The 24,724-nt window shown below is 41.5% G+C and overlaps 1 protein-coding gene across 5 annotated transcripts in view; it reads right to left on the bottom strand.

Moving 5' to 3' along the window:
- The window catches only part of mpripb (myosin phosphatase Rho interacting protein b), a 417,298-nt gene that overhangs the window by 178,408 nt on the left and 214,166 nt on the right, over positions 1-24,724 (bottom strand). For all 5 annotated transcript variants that reach the window (XM_080209086.1, XM_080209085.1, XM_080209087.1 and 2 more), the window contains exon 7: positions 22,885-23,335. In XM_080209086.1, the coding sequence (XP_080065212.1) occupies positions 22,885-23,335 (451 nt within the window). The remainder of the gene's footprint in view (positions 1-22,884; positions 23,336-24,724) is intronic.

Genomic DNA, 24,724 nt, shown 5'->3' with positions numbered 1-24,724 from the left:
GCCACAAAAGAAAATATTGCAGCTTCTGACCAAAAGCTTGATCAAAGTCCTCAGTTTTAAGGAATGTCTTAAAGGAGGAAAGGGAGGTGGAAGGATGGAGGGTTGCAGAAAAAAATTCTAGCACTTCGGACTCTGGTGGCTGTGGCTTCAGCTGTTAAAGGTGGAACAATTAAAATAAGAAAAAGCTCAAGAGTCCAGAACTGCAGATATCTTGCTTGAAAGCTTGAGGGTTATGGAGAAAGGGACCTGAAGGAATTTAAAAATAAAAGTGAAAATTTTAAAAATCGAGGCAATGCTTAATTGAGAGCAATATATGTCAGGGCGAGAGGTAATTGGGATTTGGTCTGAAATAGGATACTGAATCACAGAACTGTTGCAGCACAGAATGAATCCATTTGGCCCATTAGGGGCGGCACAGTGACGCAGTAGTTAGCACTGCTGCCTCATAGCCCAAGGACCTGGATTCCATTCCGGCCTTGGGCGATAATCTGGAGTCAGCACATTCTGCCCACTTCTGTGGGTGTTTCTTTTGGGTGTTCAGATCTCCTCCCACAGTCTAAAGATGTGCAGGATGGTTGATTGGATGTGCTAAATTGTCCCTTAATGTCCCAACATGTGTACATTAGAAAGATTAGCAGGGTAAATATGTGGGGTTGCGGGGATAGGCTCCAAGTAAGACAAGTTGGTGCAGACTCAACGGGCTGAATGACCTGCTACTGCACAGTAGGGATTCTACGTTTGTCTATCTCTGTAGCAGCAATTTACCGACTGCCACTCTCCACCCTTCTCCCTGTAACCATGCACATTCTTCCTTTCTGATAACAATCCAATTCCCTCTTGAATATCTGGAATGAACGTGCCTCCAGATTCCAAACAGCGTCAGCCTATTCTAATCACTCGCTGCGTAAAGATGTTTTTCTTCATGTCACCATTTTGCCAATTACTTTAAATCTGTGCACTCTTGTTCTCGATCCTTCCACTAACTCTGTCCAGACCCTCATGATTTTAAATAGCTCTATCAAATGTCCTTTCAACCTTCTCTTCACAACGGAAAACTTTTTCCTACTTCCCCAATCTACCTACGTAACTAAAATTCCCCATCCCTGGAATCATTCTTGTGAAACTTTTCTGCACTCTCTAAGCCTTCAGACTATTCCAGTGTGGCATCCAGAACTCGAAGCAGTACTCCAGTTAAGGCCAAACCAGCATGTCAAACAACTTAAACATAATTTCCTTCAATGTCCCTATCAATAAAACTAAGGATACTTTATTAATCAATCTCAACCTACCCTGCCACCTTTAATAATTTATGCACATATACACAAAGCCCCTCGACTCCTGCACCCCCTTTAGAAATGTGCCATTTGTTTTATAACATCACTCTTCTTCATACCAAAATTATTCACTTTACTGCATAATTGAGAGAAAGGATGTGCGGAACAAGCGAGGGAACGGATTAACTGGGTTGCTCTTCAAAAAAGCCAAGTAACTAGGCAAATAACCCTGCTATAAGGCTAAACATTTCAAGTTGTCCTGAAGGAACTAGCGAGAAATATAAAAACTGACAGTAAGGGCTTCTTTAAATATATAAAAAGAAAGAGGAGATCAAATTGAATGTAGGTCCCTTAGAAAATGAATCTGGGCAGATAGTTATGGGGAGCAAGGAAATGGCAGTGAAGTTAAACAGATATTTTGCACCAGTCTTTATAGTAGAAGAAATTTCAAACATCCCATTAATCCTAAAGAATACAGGGGAGCAATTACATATCATCATCACTAGACAAGTATTAGGGGGCAAAGGCAAATAAGGTCCCTGGTCTTGATGGTTTGCATTCTCGGATCCTAAAAATAATAGCCACAGAAATAATGAATGCATTGTTTGTAATTTTCCAAAAATCCTCAGATTCTGGAAAAGTACCACAGGATTGGAAAACTGTCAATGTGACACCCTTAATTCAAAAAGGGAGGGAGGTAAAAAGTAGACAACTATCAGCCAATTACCCTAACATCTATTGTTGGAATCAATAACTAAGGAAGTAATAGCAGCACACTTGGAATATTATAATCTAATCAAGACTTCATGAAAGGGAAATCATGTCAGACTAATGAGGAAGTCTCAACCAGAATGTATTGAGGGAAACCAGATGCGTTTTATTTGGACTTCCAGAAGGCATTCCACAAGGTACCTCACAGAAGGCTAAGTCATAAGAGCCCATGGTGTTGGAGGTAGTATACTGGCATGGATAGAGAATTGGCTAAAGGATAGGAAACAGCAAGAGGGGATAAAGGGCTCTCTTTCAATTTGGCTACCTGTAATGGGGGAGTGGTTTATAATATATATTAATGACTTTATAGAATCCCTACAGTACAGGAGGCTGCCATTCGGCTCATCAAGTCTGCACAGACTCTCCAAGAGCTTCTTACCCAGGCCTACCTACCCTGCCCTATTCCCATAATCCCATGCATTTACCATGGCCAATCCACCTAATCTACATCTTTGAACTGTAGGAGGAAACCAGAGCACCCAGCTGAAACCCACACAGATGCAGGGAGAAGACAAACAGTTACCCAAGGCAGGAATCAAACCTGGGTCCCTGGTGCAGTGAGACAGCATGGACCACTGTGTCACCGTATAGCTCTTTGAAGGAGGAAGCGAACGTATTTTAGCCAAATGTGCAGACAGCACCAAAACAGGTGGAAAGGCAGCTTGCAAGAGAGGCACAAACAATTTACAAAGAGATATTGATAGGTAAAGTAAGTGGGGAAAAAAGTTGGCAAATGGAGTATAATGTGGGAAATTGTAAAGTTGTTCACTTTGGAAAGAACAACAAAAGAACATAGTATTATTTAAATGGAGGAAAACTGCAGAAAGCTGCAACACATAAGAAATAGGAGCAGGAGTAGGCCATCTAGCCCTTCGAGCCTGCCCCGCCATTCAATAAGATCATGGCTGATCTGTCATGGCTCAGTTCCACGTTCCCGCCCTCTCCCCATAACCCTTAATCCCCTTGCCTATCAAAAACCTATCAACCTGCGTCTTAAATATATTTAGCGAGGCAGCCTCCACCACTTCAACGGGCAGAGAATTCCAGAGATTCACCACCCTTTGAATGAAGAAGTTCCTCCTCAACTCCGTTCTAAACACCCCCCCCCCCCCTTTATCTTGAGGCTGTGCCCTCTAGTCCTAATGTCCTTTCTGAGCGGGAAGAGTCTCTCCACCTCTATCCTATCCATCCCATTCATCATCTTATATGTCTCAATGAGATCTCCCCTCATTCTTCTAAACTCTAACGAGTACAAGCCTGGTTTATTCAGCCTCTCCTCATAGCTCAACCCCCTCACATCCGGTATCAGCCTAGTAAACCTCCTCTGCACTCCCTCCAAGGCCAAAATATCCTTGCCTAAGTGCGGCGACCAAAACTGCACACAGTATTCCAGCTGCGGCCTCACCACTGCCCTGTACAGCTGCAGCAAGACCTCCCTACTTTTATATTCAATCCCCCTCGCTATGAAGGCCAGCATCCCATTTGCCTTCCTGACCACCTGCTGCACCTGCAGGCTGGGTTTTTGCGACTCATGCACAAGGACCCCGAGGTCCCTCTGCACTGTCGCATGCTGCAGTTTTTCGCCATGTAAGTAATAGTCCTTCCTACCATTATTCCTACCAAAGTGGACAACTTCACACTTGCCAACATTAAACTCCATTTGCCAGTTCCTGGCCCATTCGCCCAGCCTATCTAGATCCTTCTGCAGACTTTCCACACCCTCCGCACAAATTGCCATTCCATCAATCTTGGTGTCATCAGCAAATTTTGACACCATACACTCGGTTCCCTCCTCCAGATCATCTATATAAACGGTAAATAGCTGAGGCCCCAGCACCGACCCCTGGGGCACTCCACTAGTCACCAACCGCCAATCCGAATAGCACCCATTGACCCCCACTCTCTGCCTCCTATTTGACAGCCAATCCCCTATCCACACTAACACCCTAACCCCAACTCCATGCCCCCTGACCTTCTGTAATAACCTCTTGTGCGGCACCTTATCAAACGCCTTCTGAAAATCAACAAACACCACATCCACCGGCTCTCCTCTATCCACCGCCCTAGACACATCCTCATAGAACTCCAATAAATTCGTCAGACACGACTTCCCCTTAACGAAACCGTGCTGCGTCTGCTCTATCAAACAATTCGCCTCAAGATGCCTCGCTATTTTCTCCTTGATCACGGATTCTAACATTTTACCTACAACAGACGTTAAACTAACCGGTCTATAATTCCCTGCCTTTTGCCTGCCTTCTTAAACAATGGCGTAACATTAGCCATTTTCCAATCTTCCGGCACTTCCCCGGAATCCAGAGAGGTTTGGAAAATAATCATCAAGGCATCCACTATCACCTCCGCCATTTCTTTCAGAACCCTTGGATGCATTCCACCCAGTCCTGGGGACTTGTCCACAATCAGTCCCTCCAGTCTGTTGTGCACTGTCGAACACAAAAAGGGACTTTGGGGTACTTGTGCATGATGAACAGAAAGTTAGTGCACAGGTGCAGCAGTAATCAAAGGCTAATGGAATGTTGTCCTTACTTCAAGGAAGTTGGAATATAAGAGTAGGGAGGTCTTGCAGCAACTATACAAGACACCACATCTGAAGTACTGAGAGCAATTTTAGGCCCTTATTTACAGAAAGATATTATTTCATTGGAGGCAGTTCAGAGAAGGTTCACTAGGATGATCCCCGAAACAGAAGGATTGTCTTATGAGGAAAAGATAAACAGATTGGGACTCTACTCACTGGAAATTAAAAGAATGAGAGATGATTTATTGAAACATATAGGATTCTTAAGGGGCTTGACAGTGTAAATGCTGAGAGCATGTTTCCCTCATGGGAGAGTCTAGCACCAGATGGCACAGTCTCAGAATAAAGGGGCTCCAATTTAAGACCGAGATGAGGAGGAATGTCTTCTCAAAAGGTTTTGAGTCTTTGGAACTTCTTGCCTCAGAGAGCTGTGGGGGCAGAGTCCTTGTGTATTTTTAAGGCTGAGATAGATAGATTTTAGATCAGTAAGGAAATCAAAGGTTACGGGGAAAGGGCAGGAACGCGGATGTGAGGAATGTTGGATCAGCCACAATCCTATTGAATGGCAAAGCAGGCTTGAGGGGCCGAACAGCCTACCCCTGTTCCAATTTCTAATGGTGTTATGGTTGTGAAATGTAATACATAAGTCAAAATTAAAATGTAAACCATCATTGTTTAAGTTACTTTTCATGATTTTACATATTTAGTACTGCAAACATATTTACAATTCTAAGAATATCTAGTTCTATCCCCAGTTTTAAGTGGAATTCATAGTTCATATTGTGGCTGTTTATAAAATTTCTAAGAAAAATTTAAATGTTCAACATTTAAATAGTTATATTTGGACTGCCATGCACAGGTGAGGAATATTTATAAATAGAGGCTCTCTGTTCCATGTTGAGAACATATCCATTTACACTTAAGTGTTTGTTATCCCTTCATTTCAGTTAATTTAGCAGTAATTCCTGAAAAATTTGCTGACAAATTCATGCATCTTAACTTAAACTATTCTCATCTTCAATAATTAAATTGCTCTCTTTTTTAAGAAAGAACATTCCATCCAAAAAAAATTCAAATTAAATCCAATTCATCATTCCCACAAAAAGGGACAAACAAGACATAAGCTGACAAGATGCACCCCATCCTGGGCTTGATCCAACATTTCATCTTATTCCAAATGCTAAAATGGCTTTGAAAAATTTCATCAGGCAACGTCTAAGTTTAACCTCATAGGCTACCCTGATCCTTTATCCCAGCCTGGGCGATCAACCTGCAAGATTGTTGACTCTTCCCTGCCAGGTAAGCTCTCTTTTGATCAAAGAAAGTTTCTCTGTTTCGAGCACATGAAATATTGTTCCTAGATCAGGTTGAACTAGCCTTGGTGTAACCTTTCAAAATATCAGTGTTTCAATTTTAAAGAAACCAAATATAGCTTTATGAGCAAGAAACATCCTTTTATTATCCGCATGTGGAATGATGGAACAGTACTGCAAAAAAAAGGCTAATCAACCCATTGCATCTAAATTATCTTTCGATGAGACATCAAGTTCCACCATCCCCCAACCCCCGTCCTTTCCCCATATCCTAGCAATTTATTCTCCAAGTACTTATCCAATTCCCTTTTCAAGGTTACAAGTAATTCAGTATGTCTGTCATCAGGAGCTGCATTTCAAATCTAAAACTACTCTTTACATTGAAATAATTCCCTCCTGTTAACTCTTGTTCTTTTGCCTACCATGTCAACTATGTGCCCTCTGAAGATTGAATGTTCAGCCTATGGGAATGGTTCCTATTTATTCCAACTAAATCTTTTCTGGTTTTAAATTTCCTCCATTCCTTCTCTACTCAAAAAAGAGCCCACTTTCTTCAATTTAAGAACATAAGAACATAAGAAATAGGAGCAGGAGTAGGCCATCTAGCCCTTCGAGCCTGCCCCGCCATTCAATAAGATCATGGCTGATCTGTCGTGGCTCAGTTCCACTTTCCCGCCCTCTCCCCATAACCCTTAATCCCCTCTCTTATCAAGAACCCATCAACCCGCTTCTTAAAAATATTTAGCGAGGCAGCCTCCACCACTTCAACGGGCAGAGAATTCCAGAGATTCACCACCCTTTGAGTGAAGAAGTTCCTCCTCAACTCCGTTCTAAACCGCCTCCCCTTTATCTTGAGGCTGTGCCCCCTAGTCCTACTGTCTTTTTTGAGCGGGAAGAGTCTCTCCACCTCTATCCTATCCATCCCATTCATCATCTTATACGTCTCAATGAGATCTCCCCTCATTCTTCTAAACTCTAACGAGTACAAGCCTAGTTTATTCAGCCTCTCTTCATAGCTCAATCCCCTCAACTCCAGTATCAGCCTAGTAAACCTCCTCTGCACTCCCTCCAGGGCCAAAATATCCTTGCGCAGATGCGGCGCCCAAAACTGCACACAGTACTCCAGCTGCGGCCTCACCAATGCCCTATACAGCTGCAGCAAGACCTCCCTACTTTTATATTCAATCCCCATCGCTATGAAGGCCAGCATCCCATTCGTCTTCCTGACCACCTGCTGCATCTGCAAGCTGGGTTTTTGCGACTCATGCACAAGGACCCCGAGGTCCCTCTGCACCGTCGCCTGCTGCAGTTTTTCGCCACGTAAGTAATAGTCCTTCCTACCATTCTTCCTACCAAAGTGGACCACCTCACACTTGCCAACATTAAATTCCATTTGCCATTTCCTGGCCCATTCACCCAGCCTAACTAGATCCTTCTGCAGACTCTCCACACCCTCCGCACAATTTGCCTTTCCCCCAATCTTGGTGTCATCAGCAAATTTCGACACCCTGCACTCGGTTCCCTCCTCCAGATCATCTATATAAATGGTAAATAGCTGAGGCCCCAGCACCGACCCCTGGGGCACCCCACTAGTCACCAACCGCCAATCCGAATAGCACCCATTGACCCCCACTCTCTGCCTCCTATTTGACAACCAATCCTCTATCCACGCGAACACCCTACCCCCAACTCCATGTCCCCTGACCTTCTGCAATAACCTCTTGTGAGGTACCTTGTCAAACGCCTTCTGAAAATCAAGACAGACCACATCCACCGGCTCTCCTCTATCCACTGCCCTAGACACATCCTCATAGAACTCCAGTAAATTTGTCAGACACGACTTCCCTTTAATGAAACCGTGTTGCGTCTGCCCTATCAAGCAATTCCCTTCAAGATGCCTCGCAATTTCCTCCTTAATGACGGATTCTAACATTTTACCTACCACAGACGTTAAACTAACCGGCCTATAATTCCCCGCCTTTTGCCTGGCACCCTTCTTAAACAACGGCGTAACATTAGCCGTTTTCCAATCTTCCGGCACTTCCCCGGAATCCAGCGACGTCTGGAAAATAACCACCAAGGCATCCACTATAACCTCCGCCATTTCTTTCAGAGCCCTCGGATGCATTCCATCCGGTCCTGGGGACTTGTCCACAATCAGCCCCTCCAGTCTGTCGAGCACCACCTCTCTAGTAACAGTAATGTCATTAAGACCCTCCAGTCCTACCACCTTTCCATCGCTAACACCCGGCAAATTATTCACGTCCTCCTCCGTGAAGACAGAAACAAAAAAGTTATTCAAGACCTTAGCCATATCCCCATCCCCTACCACTAGCTCCCCTTTCTCATCCTCTAAAGGACCAACGTTCACCCTAGCCAGCCTCTTCCTTTTTATATATTTATAAAAACTCTGGCTATCCTTTTTTTATATTAAATGCTAGCCCAGCTTCATAGCTTCTCCTACCCTCCTTTATCAACTTCTTTGTCAATCTTTGTTGACATTTAAACCTTTCCCAATCCTCTTCTCGCCCACTGCTCTTAGCTACTCTAAATTCCTCCGCTTTTAATTTAACACTTTCCTTCACCTCCTTCGTTATCCACGGCTTATTACCTCTCCTCCTACTGTCCTTTTTGACCATCGGAATAAATTTCTGCTGAGCACCAAGAAAGATCTCCTTAAAGATCCTCCACTGCTCCTCAGCAGACCTTTATTCACACAACAAAAAACGCTCATTGTTGGAAGCATTCTAATAAATCTCTGATATATGTTAATAACTTGATGCCAGGTATATATAACATAATCTTAAGTTCACAGATGGTATGAATCAGTGAAGAGGATAACGCAGTCAGATGGCCAAAATGGGCAGACACATGGCAGATGCAATTTATTAAATGAATTGGCAAATTTTGGTAGTATGAAGGAAGAGAGTGGTAATAGAAACTAAACGGCACAATTTTAACAAGGGTGCAGAACGAGAGAGACCTGGACATTAATAAAAAAGGCGCCAAGAGTACTAAGGCAGGAAAGTTATGCAAAACCTTTCTAAAATCACTGTTTCATCTTGATTTGCCCTTTTTGGATCCTAACTGAATAACTTTACTTATTCAATTCCATCTGCTGGTTTTGTCCACTCCATCTATGAGCTGCAAACTTGGAGATACAGCTTCCTATTCCTTCATTCAAGTCATTAAAATATAGCGAAATGCTGACGGTCCAGAACTCTGGGGAAGGTAGCTTATCGCACCTTGTCAGGGAATATTTTGGAAAAGAGTAGACCATTCCAGAAACTCTTCCAAACCACAGCCAAGTAGAATCTGCCTTTGATAAAGGATATTTCACACCTCCATGGTTAACCCTTCCAATAACTGTGCCTAAAATTAGCAATTTCCTGTTCTAGGCAGTCAACGTTAATGTCCTGCTAAGAAATACAGTTATAAGAAAAATGAGAGATCTATGAGATTTTTGGGCTCGTTCACAAAATGGAAAACTCTCAAAGATCTTTCGAGTACATGCATCTTTGCCATTTTGCATCCCTCAAAATGCCCAAGGTGACTAAGAGGGGTGATGAACAGTAAGTCAAGCACTGCCAAAGATATTCTAGTTGAAGTGTTGCTGGATGGATGTTAGACATATGCATGCAACACTACCAACATAGATCACATTCAAGTCTAAGGCATAGATTGCTGTTTGACAGCCTTCCTTTGGTCTGTCTTGACAGGCACCGTTTAGTGGTCTATTTCGGAAACTGGCTATAATTGCATATCCCCCTGGTGAATAAACTCTGCTCAATAGGCTTGGTGGTAAGCACCTCTATTTTGATCATATTCCCTACAAACAGAATTGCCAACTAAGGGCACACACATTTCTGGGGTCATGATTAATTGCATAAAAAAATTACCTCAGCCAGGAAACAATGGAATAGATATGACTACTCAATCAGAAGCTGGGGCATTTTGGATGCTTGGTCTATTTAGGAGTATATCCCAAGAGCTTCCATTCTGCAAAATAATGAAAGCTCTAGAAGAAGATAGTGCCAACATATGTACTGAAAGACAAAAGCCAGTTAGAACACATTTTGTGCCAAATGTTAAATTCCTATTGGTGTCTCAACTTCTTTTTATAAACTATAAGGCTTTTTGAAATCACCAGCTAGAGTGTTTTAATTTTTTGTTTGTTTTATTGATTTGGCTGTTCTCTGACAGGGCAGCACAGTAGCTAGCATTGCACAGCTACAATTCCACAGACCTGGGTTCGATTCCCGGCTTGGGTCACTGTCTGTGTGGAGTTTGCACATTCTCCTCGTATCTGCATGGGTTTCCTCTGGGTGCTCCTGTTTCCTCCCACAGTCTAAAGATGTGCAGGTTAGGTTGATTGGCTATGCTAAAATTGTCCCTTAGTGTCCCGAGATGTGTAGGTTAGAGGGATTAGCAGGTAAATATATTAGGGATATGGGGGTAGGGTCTGGGTGGGATTGTGGTCAGTACCGACTTGAAGGGCTCAATGGCCTCTTTCTGCACTGCAGGGTTTCTATTCTATTCTATGAAGATGAGTAATCTTTTAACTATTACTTGTCCCACAGGTTGTCTGGCTTTTACTGTCACTTGAATTTCTGGAGTAGAAAAACATGGGACTTGCATACTGAAAAACAGAATATACTTGTGTAAACTACAGGGATGAACTACTTTTACGCACAAGTGAATACTTCACCCAACATAATAGGAGGAATGCAAGCAGCAACAAATGCAAAATTTTGTTTTAAAATGGGGGTGAAAGGAACTTCAGCACTATGGTAGAACATACAAAGTCAGAGCACAAGTAGGCCATTCAGTCCCGCAAGTCTGGTCTGCCATTCAATTACAGCACCATTTGATCAGTTTGTGTTGAGTTCTACATTCCTATTTACCCCAATAAGCTTCAATTCCCTTGCCTAAAAATAATCCGTGACTGCATTTCCTCTGCTTTCTCAGGGTCTCAAAACCTTCCGAGAGAGAAAACAAATTGTCTGAAAAGGGCCACCCCAATTTTTGATATAGTGCCCCCTGATGTGGACTCGCTCAAGATTATTTCCACATTCGCTTTGTCAATACCATTTAGGATCTTGCATGCATCAAGTCACCCCTCACTCTTCTAAACTCCAGTCAAAACAAACCCAGCATATCCAACCTATCCTCATAGGACAGCCTGCTCATCCAGGCTTCAATCTAGTAAGCCTCCTCTGAATCACTTCCAACATACAAACTGCACACAGCACTTATTATGCAGTCTCACCAATGCCCTGACTTTTAAGTTCAATTCTTCTCATAATAAAGGATGGCATTCCATTGGCCTTCTTGATTACATGCTGTACCCACAAATTATCCTTGGACTCGTGCACGAGAACACCTAGCTCCTTATTTCTATGCCGCTAACATCAGATTCAGGCATGCTCCTGACAGATGCGCCGGGCCAGGTGAATGTCCTTTGGCATAATGGTGACCCACTTGGCGTGAATGGCACACAGGTTGGTGTCCTCAAAGAGCCCCACCAGGTAAGCCTCACTGGCCTCCTGCAGGGCCATGACGGCCGAGCTCTGGAAGCGTAAGTTAGTCTTGAAATCCTGGGCAATCTCCCACATCAAGTGCTGGAAAGGCAGTTTGCGAATCAACAGCTCAGTGGACTTCTGGTAGCGGCGGATCTCCTGAAGGGCTACAGTGCCGGCATGGTAGCAGTGAGGCTTCTTCACACCACCAGTCGCCGGGGCGCTCTTGCGAGCCAGCTGCTTGTGGGGGACTTGCGGGCTGTTTGTTTGGTCCTGGTCATTTCCCTTCACTCTGTCTTGCCATGATTTTGTTGGCATTCTGCACCTCAGAACTCTAGTTGTTCTCCGTTTTAGTATGCTCCACTTCTTACTCTTCCTGACAAAGTGGATAACTTCACATTTTCCCATGTTAAACTCCCATCTGCCAGATTTATGCCCACTCACTCAACCTACCTACATTTGTCTGCAAACTCCTTTGTCTTCTTCATAACATACTCTCCTATCTATTGCTGTATCATCTGCAAATTTAGCCACCATGCCTTTACTCACTTCATTTAAGTCATTGATGTAAATTGTAAAAAGTTGAGACCCCAGCACATAGCGTTACAGGACTCTACTCATCACATCCTGCCATTAAGACATTTATGCATACTGTTTTTTGCCTGGCAGCCAGCCAATCTTCCATTCAGGCTAATATATTACCCTTTACACCATGAGCTTTTATTTTCCACAATAACCTTTGATGTGGCACCTTATCAAATGTCTTCCAGAAATACAACTCCGTTTACAGATTCATCTACAACACATTACTCCTTCAAAGGACTCTAGTAAATTGTTTAAACACAATTTCCCTTTCATAAAATCATGCCAACTCCTCCTGTTTACCACAAGTTTTGCTAAGGGCCCAGCTATAATCTACTTAATGTTCAATGCTAATACCAACCCAAAATCAACCTAACTGGCCTCTAGTTTTCCATTTTCATTCTCCCTCCTTTCTTGAATAGATGGATTATATTTGCTACACTCAGTCTGATGAAGCGTGCGCAGAATCTTGCGAATTTTGGAAAACTAGCTCATTACCCAGCTCTTTTAAAACCTTGGGGTGAAGTTCATTCAGACCCAGAGACTTGGTGAAATTATAACAACTAGGGAAGTAGTACTGAGCAAAGTGATAGAGCTGTGGGCTGATACGTTCCACTTTCGTTTCCACCTATTAATTTACAGTCGTTGCTGGAATGTTTTTTTTATATCCTTAGTAGTGAAAACAAATATTTGTTAATTCCATCTGTCATTTCCTTATTATCTATTAACACCCCATTTTAACTCTGGAAGACTAACACTCACTTTACTTACTCTTTTCCTATTTAAAGACCTGTAGAAACTCTATCTGTTTCCACAATTTTTTCCAGCTTCCTCTTGTACTCTAATTTCTTTCTCTTACTGAATCTTTTAGTCATTCTCTGCCTTTTTTGACCACTCATCTTTTTGCAGTTTTACGTTTTTTCCTCAATGCTTTCCCTAACTTTTTTAGTTAACCACAGATGGTGGGTCCTCCTGTTAATACTTTTTCTTTACAGGAGGAATATACTTGCTAATATTTCTCCTTAAATGTCGACCACTGCTTTCGTATTGATCTAGTCCCTAGTATCCCAATTAACTTCAGCTAGCTCAGCTTTCATGCCTACATTGTTGTCCTCAAGTTTAAAATACTAACCTTAGATCCACTCTCCTCTCTTTCATACTGGACATAAAGTTCAATCATATTGTGGTTGTTGCTACTTTGAGATTTACTAGGATGCTACTGGGACTTGGTGGATTGAGTTATAAGGAGAGGCTGAATAAACTGGGACTTTTTTCTCTGGAGTGTAGGAGGCTGAGGGGTGACCTCATGGACATCTATAAAATAATGAGGGGCATACACAAAGTAGATATTCAATATCTTTTCCCAAAGATAGGGGAGTCTAAAACTAGAGGGCATAGATTTAAGGTGACGGGAGAGATACAAAAGCGTCCAGAGGGCGGTGAGTGTCTGGCAACAAGCTGCCAGAGGTAGAAGTAGAGGCGGGTACAATTTTATCTTTTAAAAACATTTAGACTGTTACATGGGTATGATGCGAATAGAGAGATATGGGCCAAATGTGGGCAATTGGGATTAATTTAGGGTTTTTTTGAAAAAAGGGCAGCATGGACAGGTTGGGCCAAAGGGCCTATTTCCATGCTGTATACCTCCATGACACTATCGCATCTAATATTCCTTTTTATATAATCTACCCTACATTATAGCTACCATCAGGAGGCCTGTAGACCAGTCCCACTAGAAACGTCTTTACTCTACTCACCACTCAAAGCGATTCTACATCCTGATCTGAACCAAGGTAATCTCTAATTATTGCACCAATGGTGTCCTTGATCAACAATGCCGCCTCTCCATGTTAACCTAGTTTCCTATTCATGAATGTCAATATTCACACCTCAATTCTGGTCGTCCTGTAGCCATGTATCCATAATGGCCAGCAGATCATTTATTTACTTTTGTGTGTGCTATTATTAATTGACTTTGTTATGAATGTTACATGCATTCAGATACAGAATCTTTAGTTTTATCACTTGTGTAATATTTCGTCTTGAGTTTTGGTGCACTTAGGTTTTTGTTTTCCATCTCTTCCTGCCATTCTCCAATCCTTATTTCCCATATTACTATTTTCCTCTCTTACACAGTCTCTACTCTTTGATATACCACATATTTCCACGTTGCCCTCATTACTTAGCTTAAAACCATCCCTTCTTACCTATTTGTGTGGGTTGCAAGAACACTGATCCAGCAGGATTCAGATCTAAGAGCTGTAGACCATCCCAACGGTATTCTTCACTTTCTCCTATATTGATGCCAGTGCCCACAAACCGGAACGCACTTCTTGCGCACCACAATTCATCTCTAATTTTATGTACTCAATGCAATTTGCACACAGCTGAGGAAGTAATTCAGAGATTATAACACTGGCGGTTCTACTTTTCAATTTAGTGCCCAGCTCCTACTTCTAACTCTATCACTGGTACCTACATGGACCGTGACAACTGGATCTTTCCCCTACCCAGTGCAACTTCATCTTCAGTCCTGAACAGATTAAACAATTTAAAAATAAAAGTTGACCCAGGACTTCTATTTCTACATTGTATAAGTTAAATAGACTTGTACCATTGTGTTGAAGTTCATTTTGTCTAATTTCTTTCTTGTAGCTTACAGGGTAAACACAGAGCGGAGTAGTTAATTAGTTAACTGGTTGAATCTGCTTTCTTTAGCCCCCGTTTGTTTGGCTATAAATACAGGATTCTTTAGTGTAGTGAGCGCAAATGAATCAGCTGAGGAACTGAGTGTATACTTGGAGTTTGATGAATGGAGGAACTCGGAAGGGGAAAAGGAGGCACTTGTTTCCTTTTTCTGTTTTCTCATCCTGTAGGAATTGATTCCTATTGTACAACAGAGAAAGGAACTAGCTGTTTGGTGAGTATCTGGTAAGTTCTGTTCTATCCCAAAGGTTTAAAGTAATACACAAACTGGTGCTAAAGTTAATATAATAAAAAGCAGAATAAATAATATTAGGTAATTATTAAAACACATTAAGTATAGCAGAACAGGTGGTGTGTCAAGGCTGGGAGCTTCTGGATGACAGCGATCCAGGCCAAATAAGTGTGCAGTAAGGGTTTCCAGCTTGGATAATTTCAGCGCTTGAATCATTGAGCTGGAAGCTGAGCTGCTGACTCTGCGACACATTGGACAGTGCGAAAGTTACCTAGATGCTTTGTACCAGGAGGCAGTCACACCACTTAGGATAGGGTCTTCTGATTTGTAGAGGGCTCAGAGGGACAGGAGGATGTGACTGCAAGTGAGGCAAGTAAGGACACCCAAATGTAAGTTTCTGCAATTGTCCATTAGGTTTGATTTCTCTTGGCTTGTTTGGATGGGAGCATGGGCTGCAAATTGGATGCTCAAACTGACCATTGTACAGGAAGTCATTCAAGTGGGGAGAGCCCAAAGTAATCTAGTAGTGGTAAGGACATTATAGTGAGGGGAATCGACAATGCCTGCCTAGTGATGGGGATGGGGTCCATATGTTTGCTTTAACTTGCACAGTTCTAACGGGAATCACTTTTAGATATTTTATCTGTTGCAACAGATACAGGACTTCTCCTCGCCTGTGAGCCTCACATGGCAAAAAAAATGGAATAGAGCTTCCTCTTCTCATTGTGTTCCCAAGCCACCATCACAGGGAAATCAAAATGGGGTGACCTTTCTTTCCACTGGCTGTTGAACATCCATACAGGCTCCCCTCGGCCTGCTCCCAGTCGCATTACCGAGCTTCTGGCCACCAAGACCAGCCTTATTTTCCTCTCCTAGGCCTCTATCCAAGTTCCTCAGTTGAATGGGTCTAACTCATCATTCAGAGTAATTGCTCCAGCTCTCCAATCACAGGTGGCCTCCCTCCTGCCCTTGCTGCTTCTCCAATCACAGTTTGTCTCAAATTTGCCTAACTCCATGTATTTTGAACCCAGAAAGGTGGCTACTGCTGCCATGGCATGTCATGCTCATCTGTCTAGCACCATCCTCATAGATGGTTTGTAGCTTGGAGGGGAACTTAAAGGTTCCCAAACTGGCCTCAACCTTCTCGATGGCAATGGTCATGGGTTTGGATGGTGCTTTCTAAAGAGCCTTGGTGAATCCCTACACTGCATCTTGTAGATGATATACGCTACTGTTAGTTGGAGGTGGAGGGAGTAAATGTTTGTGGATGGGAGGCCAATCAAGCAGGCTGCTGTGTCTTGGATGGTGTTGAACTCCTTGAGGGTTGTTGGAGCTGCATTCATCCAGGCAAGGGGACAGTATTCCATCACACTCCTGACTAGTGCCAAGTAGATCGTGGACAGGCTTTGGAGTGAGGAAGCAAGTTAGTTGCCACAGGATTCCTAGACTCTGACCTTATTTTATAGCATTGTATATTTATATGACTAGTTCCTTTAAGTTTCTGGTCAAATGGTAACCCCAAGAGGTTGATGGTGGGAGATTCAGTGATGGAAATGTCATTGAATGTCAAGAGATAATAGCTTGATTTGCCCTTTTATAATATTTAAATAGCTCACTGAAGGAAACCACAATTTGTGACATGCAAATTCATTGATCAATTCACTAGTCCTTTTGTAGGAATGGGAATTTATGATAACTGAGGATAAATATTACAAGGAAAATTACAATAATCATAGTATTCTTTATGATGCAATCAAATTGATTTGACCAGTTCACATTTTTAAAATTATACACTTTGATATTCTTACAGCAGAGCCAGAGGTATCAATTCCAAGGTTGTTTCCTGCTTCTTCGGTTTTGAACTAAAAGAAAATATTTCCAGCAGAGGTTTCATGCTGCATACCTGAAAAATACTGTAATCAGCTCAAGACAGAGATTTTTTAAAATCCTGTCTGTATTTGAGTTCCAAATGCTCAGCATTTTCTTGCATTACGTACTGAAAGCAACAGATGGAAACTGTCTAATGCACTGTGCCAAGCAACTTCAAGTCCAATAACTAGCAGGAACTAGCTACCTACTGAGGGAAATCTGCTAACTCAATTGCTACAGAAAATTTTCATTCATAGCCTTTTATGGAAAATTCCCAATCCACTGTTATTACCCTAAAAGGTCAGAACTAGAAAGCCTCTGTTAATACTACTATTTTGGAAAGGTTAAAAGGCAATATTGCATAATGTTTCTTCTATGCACCATATGTTTTTCAGACAGTCGTGACACTATCTTCTTTAATCCAAAAATGAAAATAACTCAGATTCTGAAAATATAGTTTCGACCTGTTTAAATAAAAGGAGTCAGCAGCCCTTTTGCTGGCCTCCCCCTCCATGGCTCAATTTTAAATCTTTTCAGATTTGATTTAATTGTGTGAACCATGTGATAAACTTCAAGGCATTTAAAATAACAATTTAAGATTAGTGCAGAAGGAATTGCTTTTGACATTTATTATTGAGCTGGTAAAAACAAAAGGAACAGCTATGATAGGGTGAAACATACAAGTGCATGGATGTGAGCATGGAGAGGTTAAAAGACCAACGTATGGCTGCAAGGAGCTCACACAGCTGGTAATTCACTTCTGAGCACCCATTTACTTATAAGATAAAACAAATTCTCCACTTCCTTTTTCCTTTCTTCTCAGTTCCTAAACAATGACTGGCATTATGCCAAGAATAAATTAACTAGATCCGAAAAAGATGGCAATAAAGGCCATTTTAGGTACAAATTGTCCAAGACAGAATTTCACAACATACATCGCGTGTGGGAGGTGCAAAATTACACTAATTTACACATTCTGACATTTGAACAAACACATTTCAAGGATCTAATTTGATAGAGCTACTACAGAATAGATTAACACTGACCCACAACATTTAAACAGAGGATTTAAGGACAAATACTTTGTTTTATTAAAAAGAAAGATTTTTATCTTTAATCAAGTAAAATATTTTAAAGTAAAATCAAGGTCAATAAAGATATCAAATTAGATGTTGGTAGTTATTTTATATAAGGATTAAAATGGAATGTTTTTCTACTATTCATTCTTAGCATGAATTAAGTAGTAACTCCTTCCAGCATCGCCAATAACATAACTCCAACCTGAAAAAGTGTTCCCTTCCCATAGGATGACCATTAAATCTGATTGTTATAAAACTTAATAAGTACGAACAAAGAAATATTTTGAAAGAAAATGATAGAGCAGTCTAGACAAACCAATGGTCACGTATCAATTTTCTTTTCGCTATTTCCCACAATAGCCATTCCAGTTGTGTGCGATTCTTAATTTAGTATCAAATTAAAGAAACTGGTGGTCACCAGCTATCCCACAATCTGAAGATGATGCTTAATCAAGTTGAGTGTTTCTGTCATGGTCTTCACATGACTGAGAACGCCAATTCTCACCCTGCAGGTTTTTCGGCACATGGGGCAGGACAGCCATGAGTAGTGGCATCCAGAGTGACTATTAGATGGATAAAGACCATGGTCCATCTAAGTTGCCCTTACCCTGGTAACAATACAGACAGCTTTGCCCTTTGTGCCTATCGAACATATTTTATATAGGCCCCAACAGCCAAAAGACATAGTGAAAGATTTTCCAGCTGATTTGGAACCTGGGTCCTTGCCATGACATACTGTAATACCCAACTCACTACCCCCATAATACAAGTTGTTCTTCAGCTTTACTTTAGTTCCTGCACAGCTGTCCAACAGGGGTGAACATGTTTGAATCACTCTCAAAACTAGGAGATTAGAACAGTAGAAGATATACTACCCACAAGTAGCTGAGATCTGGGAAGCATAGCAACTCGAAATGGAATATGCAGGTTCTTTCAGTGATGGTAAACCACTTACAGAAACATCTTTGGCATCCAAAGAGCAGAATATTTGTAAGTTTAGTCTTCTTTGAAAACAAGATATTGCACAAAGTGAATACTCCAAAGTGCATCACAGTTGTTAAGGGGCTACATCCAAATCTTAGATCCTGAACCAGTCTTCAGCATAAATGAGGTTTCTCAAAAAAGGTTCTGTATTAATGTATGGGCAGAAGATGTACTTCATCTCCAGGACATAATTAGATTAATTTCACTGGGTATGTCATCTGATTATCTAATTCTCTCCTCAGCCTTGAAAATGACTTGTAAAATTCCAAAAGGCACCAGCAGCCCCCTGGTATTCCAGCTCAAGTCATTATGTTTCAAGTACAAGCCTGCTAATAAACCTCTCGAGTTAGCTGGTATCCCAGTGTAGTCCAATCTTGTTCACACCAGAAGTTCGCGTATAAATGCACCTCCCAACTAAATCTTTGATTGGTTACTGGTCAAGAGAAGTATTTTCCCATGCCCTCACTTGGCGACACTCAGGCAAAGTGAACCATAACACTGCTGCAGCTGAGATTAGCTAATTGAGCACAAACAAGAATACAACCTCTGACTCTCACTAACACAACAGGCAATACCTTTACTAAATGACTCCTCAAGAGAGTTGATGTCATTTTTTTTTAATTGCCCTGCTGCAGACAAGTGTGACATGAGATTCAACTTTAGAAAAGCCAAATAGACAACACCATAAGGAGTTGCTGAACATTGCATGAATTTTTATGACATCCACATACCAAAGTATCTCTATACATCCAGATACATATTTCACTTTAGATCAACTTTTCAGAATTACCACTGTTTTAATGCATTGGTAAAAATACACTAAGAAAAATGAAATAATTTACTAGACTTGTGCAATATTCTCAATTCATCACCTGTGACTGCTCTTACCACTTACCACAGTGGCAGATCTATATATAAATTTGTACTGTCACCATGTAATTTTTCTCAATATGTAAATGAAAAATTCACACACGCCCACTTTATTTCACTGAAGCCCCAGGTACTATATGGTAAAGTAAAAAGAAAATCATTAAATAAAACAAAACACTTATCACAAATCTGAAAAATGGTGATTAAAAGAACTGTGTTCATAATTCTTTTGCTGCAAATTCAATTAACTGCAGAGGACTTATCATTCAAACATTACTTGCATTATGTATAATTAGGTATCTCTAATCACAGGAGAATGACTAGATGGGAATAATCCCGAAGAGGCCAAACATCCCATCTGGCTTAACAACAGAACAACATTGCTGCCATAACACAAAGACACTGCACAACAGTATGATGGTGCAGACTGATGATAGATAAGTAGGATAAATAATACTGCATTCAGCTTTTCATTGTACAATGTTTAACAGTTAGTTCATCTTTACTGCAGTGAAGCCTCGTTATTGGAACATTCAGAAAAGAAATATTCCAACATACTACTGACCAATTCCAATTTCAAGGTGCAGATTCATTGAAATAAGGTAAAGAGAACAATTTTCAACAAATGGAACAGTTGAATAAACAGGCTTCCTGCTACTGGAAAATACTCATGAAAGATTGTCCCGAGAAGTCATGTTAAAAGAGGACATAAGAATCCAAGTAATTCATTTACTGTCAACAAATGCCGATGTAATGACTCTAATGGCATAATGCTGACGTGCCTGTTTCTTTGAGCCCGAAGAAGTGAGAAACGTGACTAAGGGTAATCAAAAGGGTGGGGCAAAAGAAAGAATGCTAAATGGATAATAGAAAATAACTCCATTTTGGGGACAAAATTCAGTTGCCCTTTAGTTTTAAGCAAATTTTCAGATAACCCAACCACCTGTTTTCCCCAGAATCCTAGATTAACTAACTAATCATTTCAAAGCAGAAGTTACCATTCTCAGCTTTCTATTTATGTATCCCCACCAGGTTCCCATTAGGTTCTAGACACAGGAAAGCACCAGCTGCTGATAGTCTGCACTGCCATATGTCTTATATAATTTTTACTTATGTAAATCATCTCTTCTTCAGATCTTAGTTCCAGCTGGCCATGATGCCCATGCTGCTAAGAAAGTGGGCAAATGACCTGTTTCCAGACAGCTGCAGCCCCGGTATAACTAACCACTGGGACAACCGAGATGCAACTATACGTCACCCATGCAAAGGCACTTCAATCTCTGCTCAATAGTTTCCACAATCAGCTCAAATAAAATTTGAGCACGGACTGGGTTTAATCAGTACTTGGCTGAAACCTATGGCAGTAACACTCAGTATCACAACACCAAATTAACATATCTGTTTACAGTGAAGGAACAGAATGGTAATTAATGATGCACTTTTAGAAGAGGATAAGCAAATGGAGAGTTTAAAAATAACAGGATCTAAAATTAGAAATGAAAAAGCTATTATACTCAGTTATTAGAACAAGTCAATACTACTCATTAAGGGTTGCAGTGCCTGAATACACTGCTTGCTAAATTACTGAGTCGTGAAGTACGAAATGACAATAGCTTGTATTTACCACCCCATTAGTCTACTCTCAGCCATCGATAAAGTGATACTAAGGGTCAACAACAGCATCATCAAGAGGCACTTACTCAGCAATAACCTGCTCGTGGATGCTCAACTTAGGTTCAGCCAGGGTCACTCAGCTCCCAGCATCACTGCAGTCTTGGTTCAAATATGCACAAAAGAGCCAAATTCCAGAGCTCAGGCAGGATTGACTGGCCTTGACATCAAGGGGCAGCATTTCACCAAGTGCAACATCAAGGGGCCCTAGCAAAATGGGAGTCAATAGGTTGGAGTCATATCTGGTACAGAGGAAGGTGGTTGTGGTAACTGGAGGTCAATCATCTTAGCTCCAGTACATCTCTGCAGGAGCTCTTCAGGGCACTGTCCTAGACCTAACCATCTTCAGCTGCTTCATCAATGGCTTTCTTTCCATTCTACGGTCAGAAGTGGGAATGTTTGGTGATGACTGCACAATGTTCAGTATCATTCATAACGCCTGGACAGTCCATGTCCAGATTCATGAAGACCTGCATAATATCCAGGCTTGGGCTGACAAATGGCAAGTAACATTCACATCCCACAAATGCCAGGCAATAACCATTTGCAACAAGAGAGGATTAACTACCAACCTTTTGATATTCAATGGCATTACCATCATTGAAACCCCCACTACCAACATCCTGTGGGTTACCATTGCCAAGAAACTGAACTGGACTAGCCATGTAAATACTGTGGCTACCAGAGCAGGTCAAAGGCTAGAAACCCCATGGCAAGTAACTCACCTCCTGACTCCCCAAAATCTGTCCACAAGGCACAAAGTCAGGGGCGCAATGAAGTACTTCCCACTTGCCTAGATGAGTGCAGCTCCAACAACACAATAAGCTTGACACCATCCAGGACAGAGCAGTCCGCTTGACTGCTACTCCTTCCACAAACATTCAATATCTCCTCCACCAACGAACATTAACAGCCGTATGTACCATCTACAGGATGTACTGCAGGAATTCACCAGGATTCCTTAGGCAGCACTTCCCAAACCTACAGCCATCTAGAAGGACAAGAGTAGCAGATACCTGGGAACACCGCCATCTATAGGTTCCATCCAAGTCACTCACCATTCTGATTTGGGAAATTCTTTCACTGTTGTTGGGTCAAAATCCTGGAACTCCCTCCCTAACAGCATTGTGGGTGTAGCTAAATCTCAGGTACTGCAGCAGTTCAAGAGGCAGCTTCACCACCACCTTCTCAAGGGCAGCTAGGGATAGGCAATAAACGCCTGTCTAAACAGTGACACCCAGATCCCATAAATGAATATAAAAACAAGGCATTTCATGCAAGTCAAAACACAAGCTGGCACCAAGCCAAAGTCAAAGATATCATCAGGGATGACTGAAAGCTTGGCCAGGGATGGATGTTTTAGGGTGGGTCTTGAAATAGGGAAAGAGGTTGAGAGGCAGCAAGGTTTACAGCCAAGGTTCAATTATTACACAAAAATTACATGTTAAGTACTACAAATGAAGCATCATCAGTACCTTCCTTCTTGTCCAGTCGCTTGCTCTGCCTCGCCTCTCTCTGGACTTCTTATTCGTGTCCGTTTTCCCACTTTTCTGAGATCAGCTTCATAAAATTCTCTATTGACTCGTGGATGGTCTGCTCTGCTGGTCATAGCTTCAGCATGGTGACTGTCCGTACTTGTTACTGTACTTCCACTTGCTTCCGAATCCAAAGAGCTCATTGATCCACTGATATGCGATCCATTGGATAGCAGGCTGCTAGCAGATGGAAAAGGATCGCTATACACGGGTGATGGGCAACGAGGTATGCCTCCAGCTTCCATACCATGCCTGCTGGAAGAACTGCTGGTAGGTGAACGGACTCGCACCTCCTGCTTCTGCTGGTCAAGAGGAACCACCCTTCCTCTGTCCACTTCATCTCCATTAACAGAACTATGATCAGAAACAGCATCAAGGGGATGGACGTCACCTGTTTTGAAAAAAAAATTAAATTCATAGTGCTTAAAAGGCACATGATTAAATAAATAACTAATCCTTTGAAAACCGGAAGTTTAACAGCCCAAATGTCCACCTGATATCGCTCTAAATCAATTCCCTCTCACAAAACAGCAAAAATATTTACTGCAAAATTCATGCAGCAGCTGTTGATGTACCCATCTCAAAACTGTAGTCATGGCATTTCAAAAATACTGGATACCATGGAGATTTTTACTCTATTCATACTTTGGATAGAAGGGAAGTTATACTGAAAAATTGGTGGTTCAAATGCTAGATGCATCTATTCTAAAGCAGAATACAAAAACATTAGGCTATCAACTCCAGAAGATATTCTCTGTATACAATGCATATTTTATGTTGGAATACTAATAATAGAATGGCTTTGGAAGCTGTGAAGAAAATAATGACCATTTTGTGAAAATAGCCATGTAAACTGCACATTATATGCTAACACACATTATTTCCATTTATCTAGAATCTCTGCATTTCCAGCACACTGGGAATGCACTCTGCAATATGTAGCTTCTTCAGCATGCACTGTCATTGAAACAGGACATTATATTTTGAGATGATTTTAATATTTTTCAAAAAATAGAGTTATATAATGTGCATGAAATAATGAGCAATGGGTATTATTTGGACTTTGTGGTGCCTTAGATTATGACCTTGCGTATGTAGGCTGTGCTCTAATATTGACATTCTAAAATGTTAGTCCATTCATAAAGAGGAAGTGGCAAAGGAAACATTTAATTCTGTGTGTTAATCTAACTGGATTGGTTGCAAAAACATACATAATAAAGAACTAGATGTCAAGGGATAAAGGAATACTAAAACCTTGTGGACATTGAAAGGCTATTACCAAGATGCTGGATGCATTGAATTCCGTGTCAAAATACCAAACAATAAGGCAGCGTACTGCTCTCAATTGTGAATGGGCTTAACTGACCAAAATAATTTTTGGACCACCTGATTGTAAATTGGGTAAATGGTGAATGATTTCAGCAATAATAGAAGGATTAAATTCAGACTATACAAGAGCTCTGGGGGGAAAGTGCACAATTTACAACATTTCAATTCCTACGAGCACAAACAACATTCAAGGGAAAGAAAGTTATCGCTGCAAGATCCGATTTGAAGAGTATTTTAAGCAATCTTTAAAAATTATGACAATCTAGTGGTGTGAGCCCACTTGGGGATGAGTGGCATAGAATCATAGAACCCTGCAGGGCAGACAGAGGCCCTTCGGCCCATTGAGTCTGCACCAACCACCATCCCACCCAGGCTCTACCCCCCGTATCCCTACATATTTTACCCGCTAATCCTTCTAACCTCATCACCTCAGGACACTAAGGGGCAATTT

Source organism: Carcharhinus amblyrhynchos, chromosome 21 (genome assembly GCF_965287045.1).
Source record: "Carcharhinus amblyrhynchos chromosome 21, sCarAmb.v2.hapA, whole genome shotgun sequence".
NCBI lineage: Eukaryota > Metazoa > Chordata > Chondrichthyes > Carcharhiniformes > Carcharhinidae > Carcharhinus > Carcharhinus amblyrhynchos.
The sequence above is the reverse complement of the archived record's forward strand: the minus strand, read 5'-3'. Positions and strand labels throughout refer to the sequence as shown.